Genomic DNA, 7,064 nt, shown 5'->3' on the forward strand with positions numbered 1-7,064 from the left:
GTTTGCTGGTAGATGCTGCTTGTTTTAATGTTTATACAGAGCGGCCGTGGGTTATAAATATAATACGTAGATCCCAATGTGATTATGGTAACAAGTGTTACACGATTTTGTTAAAAGTTAGTGTCACCCGCTCTATAGTTCTTGTTGCTCTTAACGATCTCTTGTGTAATATTCTAGTATCAAGTTAGCGAAAAACAACACGATTTCTTCTCTTATTGATTCATGTGACAAACAGAGCCACAAGATTTTTGGTTATATTAGTAATACAAAATTCATGTGTTAACCAAACTCGTACATTTGATGAAATGGTTGTACACCCATCACGCCAAATTTTATGATCCACTTATCGCGAGCTAATGGTTCAACACACCACATACGGGGACAATCATCACGCGGCTCCAAGCCTCCAAAGGCTTGACTACCCATAGGGCTGTAAACGGTTCGGTTCGGTTAGCTAGAAATTTCGAATCATTTTTCAGGTTTCGGTTCGGTTCGGTTAGTTAGAAATTTTGAACCGTTAATTTTGGTTACCCGCTAATCGGTTACCCGAAAGAGTCAGTTAACTCCGGTTTATTCTTCGGTTAACCATTTACTAAAGTTATGTTAATTTAAAGTTTAAGTTTTCAATTATAATAGTCAATTTACATTGCATTGACTAATTTTTATACGTATAATAGTTATTTAACTACAATAATATTTTGTTTTATAAATAAATATACATCACATCTAATTTTGAATTACTTTTTTCTCACATCGTATTTATGTAATGGAAGTTTCTATTTAGTAGTTTCATAATTTACTACTTAAAATGTCTTTTATATGATTTACTAATATTTTTAGTAAATATTTTAAACAAAGTTAACAACTTTTCTTAAAAAAAGTATATATATAAGAAAATTACTTAGAACATCCAAAATTAATCATAGATTGTGAAAGAAAGTTAGTAAAATTGTTAATATTTTAGATAACAAATAAATTTTTTTAGCTAAATAGATTTGTAACCATGTAATACATATATGTGTAAATATACATATATATAATTATATGTAGGTATATATTAAAATTCGGTTCGGTTCGGTTAACCGCGGATAATGAATATTGAAAACGGTAAGCAAACTGTTACACATCGGGTTTTTTATTTTCGGTTTTTTTTTTTGTTTCGGATCACGCGGTTTAAATCGTTTTTCGGTTTTCCGGTTCATTTCTTACCCCCTAACCCACACTTGTTGCCTGGTCATCAGCTGCACAATACTGTTGAATACAAATCTATTTATATCTATACGTCTTAATGAATTGAAATCATTCATTTCACATGTCAATTTCATAGATTACAATTAATCCATATATCGATGGGTCTATATACAACATTTCCATTCTATCCTTTTTTTTGTTTCTATTATAACTACTACATTAAATAATGATTTCATTTTCAAACAAATCCTTTGTTAATCTAACTGATCTTTAAATTTCTAATATTTGATATCTTAACTGTCGGTACATTCCTAGATATAACCCATAAAGTTTTTATAAATGCTACCATTATGATCTGATCGAACTATATATGTGTCAAATCATACAGTATCATAAAATATATACTAAATCGATAAAACAACCATCTTATTCCAAATTATAGGACAAACTTTTGAAGTTTGTTGAGAAGAATACTTTGCATATATATGTTCATGAATCAAAAACAAAGAAATTTGATCATTAAACACATATGTGCATGACCTATTTTGCATACATATACATCAACTAATATTATCAAATATTCATTTACAATATAATTGCATACATATATGACTTCTGAGATGTGTCATAAAGGAATAGGAAGGTTGGGTTGCATACATATATAATATATGTAACAAACAGAAAAAATGCATATACACAAATATATTATCTTGTAAATTATATACATCAGAATAAAAACCAAATAACATTTACTCATATTAACATTTGGTTGGATATTGTTTTCCATTTAGAAGTGAACAAATGATCAAGGTGTATACTAGAACTAGTCAACTAATTGTTCTCAGTTGATTGTTTAATTTGCTCTTCTTATTGTTCATATAATATTGTAAATTTATATTTCATGTTGGAGATAGAATTATTAAGTTTAACTTTAAATAGTAACTTTAATAAATATTACTATGTTGGTTGATAATTATAAAATTTGAAATAGAAATAGAAAGTAGATAGAAAAGGAAAATGTTGAGGGTGCGTTAAATTCAAGAAAACCCTCAAATTTTCTATTTTCATTTTTCAAGAAAACATGGAAAACCAGAAACGCGTTCAAATTGTATTTTTCTAGAAAAATTTTCCTTGGAAAATGAAAATTTCCTTTTCCAACTTTTGCACTAAAATTAGAAAACTGTTTTTTTCAGTTTTTGTTTTCACTTTTCTATTTTTCAAACCTTTTATAAACCTAAAATTAGAAAATAGGTGAATTTGAAAATGTTTTCTAGTTTTCTAAAATGGACAATGAAAACTTCATCTTTTATTTTGAATGCGTTTTCAAAATTTTTAAGGGTTTTCTAGAAATGGAAAACCTTTTTATTTTTTAAAAAATTAAAAATGGAAAACTAGAAAACATTTTTTCGAATTAAACACGTCTTAAATAACTTTTTATATCAAAAATCTACCATTAAATTTTATGGTAAGTTATATCATTATATAATGCATCTTAAACAAAACTCAATAAATTATCGTAGCCTTTGATATCTTTTTGAGTTCGTATTCAAGTACGATATAAACTTATCTGTACTTGTTTTGACTTAGTTTTTTCTCTTTTTTCTTCCTATAAATATAAATAAAACAAAACGGTGGATCTCCTTCTAAAAAGTCTAAACCTTACGAATTAATTTAAAATTAATTATCAGTCGTAAATAAATCAATAAAGCTGAAGCGTTAATTTATCGACTGGGGGTGTAATTTGAGGTACGATTTCGACCACCATCAACTTTTAAAATCGTTGTTTGACATAAAATCGAGTATCTTTTTTTGTTGTTATTATAATAATTATTATATGAAAACATAAAGCCAGTCTTATATATGATCAAAACCAGTGTTTGTTATAGTTGATAATAAATTATTCTTATAGTTGATAATAAGTCAGTGTTTGTTAGATGCCTGTTTGATAAAACTATCAGTGTTTATTAGATGCTTGTTTAATAGTATAAATTTGTAAATGTTTATTTGATGTTATTTTGAGCTGCTTGTTTGATAAAAATTTAACCTTTTTTTTAATGCTGTAAAAATTCTGTCTTTTTTGAGCCTGCTTAGTTGATAAAAATTCAGTCTTTTTTTTAGATGCTTGTTTAATAAAAATTCAGTGTTTTTCAGATGCTAGTTTGATAAAAATTCAGTGTTTACTGTTTTTTAGAGGCTTGTTTGATTATCTGTTTTTTTTTTTAATGCTTGTTTAAGGTCTTTTTGAGCTGATTGTTTGATAAGAATTCAGTCTTTCTGAGCCTGCTTGTATGAAGAATATTAAGTGTTTTTTTAGAGGCTTGTTTGATGAAAATATAGTGTTTTTTAGATGCTTGTTTGATAAAAGTTCAGTGATTTTTTAAATTTAGTCTTTTAAATTTATCAAAATGCTTGTTTGATAAAAAAATTAGGCTTTTTTGAACCTGCTAGTTTGATAAAGTTTCAGTTTTTTTTGGATGTTTGTTTGATAAAGTTCAATATTTTTTTAATACTTGTTTGATAAAATCAATTCATTTGTAGACGGGTAAGCTTTGTTATAATGGCTTATACTGTGCCCGTCTCATCTAAGTAATTAAGTTTTTGATATATATTAGATTATTATGGAGCAGAACAAGCATGACGAGGAGTTTTGTAGCGATGATAATAGTAAATTACCTTCTTTATCTGCAAAATATCCATGGTTTGTCGTTCAGAATCTTCAAGACCTTACTCACCAGTTTTTCTCCACCCTTCACAACCCGTCCCTTAAGTATCAGTGTCGAATCCCTGAGTTGTCCGGGAGACGTATCCAAGGCTGTTTCCATGGTTGGATCATTCTCTCAAACCATCCGCACAATGATATTTGGTCTCTTTGGAATCCATCATCCAATTCCAGGATTATATCTCTCCCTCCCTTAATTCTGAAAGACGAGGATTATGATTCTATTGCAGAATGTTGTTTGTCTGCTCCTCCCGATGATCCAAATTCAGTTATCCTGTTAACTAGAACCAATAAGCCTACTTTTGTCTTTTGTCAACTATCTCCCAAAAGAATTAAAAGCCTAAGAAAGAAGCCAAGATGGACCGAGATGTCATACGCTTACCAGCTCAAGAGAATAACCTGGGATGGTCTTCAACTACATAGTCTAACTTGTTGCAATGGTCAAGTATATGCTTTATGTACTGATAACCAAATTACTCATATTGCCATAGAAATTGCAATTATAGTGAAGGATAGAGAAGTTGTGATACAACTACTAGCATTTGGGGCATGCCCTACTCCTCTTTCATTCCGTTGTTTCAAGCAGCTTTCTTTTCTGACAGCAACTTGTAAAGAGATGTTCTACATTATAGTTGGTTTTCATACGGATTCTGACAAAATACCTTATGGTGTATATTTGTTTAAATTAGAAATGACTAGTGTAAATTGGGAAGACTTGGAATGTCTCAAGCACTGGGATATGACTCGTACGGAAGGTTTGGAAACAGAATATTGCCATGACTTGAAAATTACTCATGATTTGTGGGAAGAAGTGAAAGACCTTAAAGACGGCATATTTGTTGTGGATCTTACTCGTGAGAACTTGGAATTTTACAACCCTGTAATTGCATCAGAGTTGGGGGGATATATACACATTCAAGACAAAATGGACAAAGTAATATATTCGTATCAACTCAACAATGAAACCATCAGTGCATCTCCTGTGCCTTCTTTTGTGCTGCCAACAAGCCACATGTCTATGTGGGAGTGCAGGTGTGCTTTCTTCTTTTTTTGTTTATTTTGTTTAAAATATTTATCTATTTATCATATGTGTTTTATTGTGAGAAAAAGGTTTTCTTAAAGTCATAATTTATGTAGGTTAGAAGATGACCATAAAGAGGCCAAGTTCATGGTTGATTCCAAACAAGGTAAGGATGAGATAGTGGGTACCTTGATTACGGACAATGATATTGATGTTATTGAATCCAAGCTACTTGATTTTCCATTTGATGTTCTGGAGATGATAATGAAGTTTTGTGTTGGCGTGGAATACTTGAACTTTCGTGCTACATGTAAACGTTTGAATCGAGCAGCACCTGTCATACAATGGCGCAACCAAGTAGCATTACATGATTATTCATCAGTTTCACCTTGGCTGATGGTTGTTGACCAAATTCGAGACATTATTACTTTCACAGATCCAATGATGGGTGACAACTACTTTATGAGAAGTACACAGTTGTTATCGATTTCTGATGAAACAATATATTATTCTAGGTTTGGCTGGTTGCTGTTTACGACTAGTGATTACACCCCAGCGTTTTTTAACCCCTTTACAAATGATCTCCGCCTGCTTCCAAAGACGGGTTTATGCATGTCAACCTATTGTTTCTCACACCCGCCTACTTCCCCTGATTGTATGGTTGTTGGATTTGCACATGAAAAAGTTCTCATCCATTATGTAGCCCGAGAACCAAGCTGGCATTTGTTTGATCTAGATACCGAGTCACAGTTTCGTTCTATTTGTTATCTAACATTCCATGAAACAGATCTTTATGCCTTGTACGAGACAGGAGAACTTATGGTTTTCAAAGATCTGGGTGAAGAAGATATCTCTTGGGAAATTCTTAAGACAGATGCCCCTAGAAGTTGTAGCGAATCTCCGGCACAATATTTTTTGGTGAAAGGTGACCAACATCTCTTACTAGTTGTTATGGGTTCGTTTGGAAAACTCATAGAGGTATTCAAGCTGAATGATTCTACACAAGAATGGGAAAAAGTAAACGGTTTAGGAAGGCACATGATTTATTTATGTGATACAACATGCCTATGCATTGAAGCCAAAACACCAGAAATGGAGAACAAGATCTTCCTTGCACAGTTGAGTTCTGGAACCAAGAAGATTGTGTTTTATTCTCTTGAAACATGCACGTTTCATACATTCAATGGCAAAAGCATCCAGAAAAAAGTAGATATCGTCCCAACTAGATATGTTTGTGCTCATACTTGGATTGAACCAAGTTGGTCTCTTCACTACCCCCCAAATGAAGAAGAGGAATAAAAGCTCGGGAGTCGCACACAAGGCTCTCTCATAATGTGATCAAATGTATTCTAATAAAGCATTCAACTAGGTGAAGTCATTCTCATTTTTTGAAGTAAGCTCTCTGTTCGGACCAGGGGGCTAAGTGCATTATATGTATTATTTTTTTGCTTTGTAACAACATTGTAGGGCATTTTAAACTTGTTGCTTCTTTTTTATCTTTCAGTTATATTATTATTATGTATCCTTGATAAAGTAAGATTTTTAAAAGAAATTTTTTTGATTGTTTCTTGCCAATCCTTACGCTATCAATTTATGTGTATAGCTGCTGCATTGTACTAGTATTTAGTGATGACCAAAAGCTTTGTTGTACTTGATCTATCTCATTAATTTGATTTTCATGCCCAACACTTATGTGATGGGGAGTTTGTGAACTCTTTTGTCGGTCTGCATTTACAGTTAATATGGCGTTGTGATGGTTACATAGCGTTTTGCAGTTCTAATGTTTTTATATTTCTAATCTTTTGTAGCATCCTCGTTATTGCTGTTTAGCAAGTAGAGTAGTAGTTGAACTCGTGACGGAGCAAATAAATGGCGTTTTCTCACAATCACAGGCAGAACATCCAGACGATTTCTGAGCGTCTGTGGTTGATGTAAATTCGGCCTTGATGCTATTGACGAAAATAGAGGAAATATAATTCAACATGTACTTTTGTACATGCATCTCTCCATATCGCCACATGGAGAAATCACATACCGATTATTGTATGATGGCTAGCAGCTGGTGCAGATCCTAATGCTACGGTGCGTTTGTCTTCTGATATTTATGATATTTTGACTAGCGTACCTTTAATT

The 7,064-nt window shown here is 31.8% G+C and overlaps 1 protein-coding gene across 2 annotated transcripts; it reads left to right on the forward strand.

The window, feature by feature from the left end:
• The first annotated feature begins 2,695 nt into the window (after window positions 1-2,695).
• Window positions 2,696-6,464, forward strand: LOC122603945. 2 transcript variants are annotated; one of them, XM_043776811.1, is made up of 3 exons: window positions 2,696-2,741; window positions 3,804-4,942; window positions 5,048-6,464. In XM_043776811.1, exons 2-3 carry the CDS (start codon window positions 3,810-3,812, stop codon window positions 6,228-6,230), a joined length of 2,316 nt encoding a protein of 771 aa, XP_043632746.1. In that variant the 5' UTR covers window positions 2,696-2,741; window positions 3,804-3,809; the 3' UTR covers window positions 6,231-6,464. The 2 variants fall into 2 exon arrangements, with proteins under 2 accessions (XP_043632746.1, XP_043632745.1); XM_043776810.1 differs by lacking the exon at window positions 2,696-2,741 and having other exon boundaries at window positions 3,697-4,942.
• Window positions 6,465-7,064: the final 600 nt, after the last annotated feature.

This window comes from Erigeron canadensis, chromosome 6 (genome assembly GCF_010389155.1).
Source record: "Erigeron canadensis isolate Cc75 chromosome 6, C_canadensis_v1, whole genome shotgun sequence".
In the NCBI taxonomy this organism is placed as follows: Eukaryota; Viridiplantae; Streptophyta; class Magnoliopsida; order Asterales; family Asteraceae; genus Erigeron; species Erigeron canadensis.

Coding starts and splice junctions, on each gene's coding strand:
- LOC122603945 (XM_043776811.1), top strand. CDS start 3,810: ATGGAGCAGAACAAGCATGACGAGGAGTTTTGTAGCGATGATAATAGT. Junction 4,943..5,047: donor ATGTCTATGTGGGAGTGCAG/GTGTGCTTTCTT, acceptor TAATTTATGTAG/GTTAGAAGATGACCATAAAG.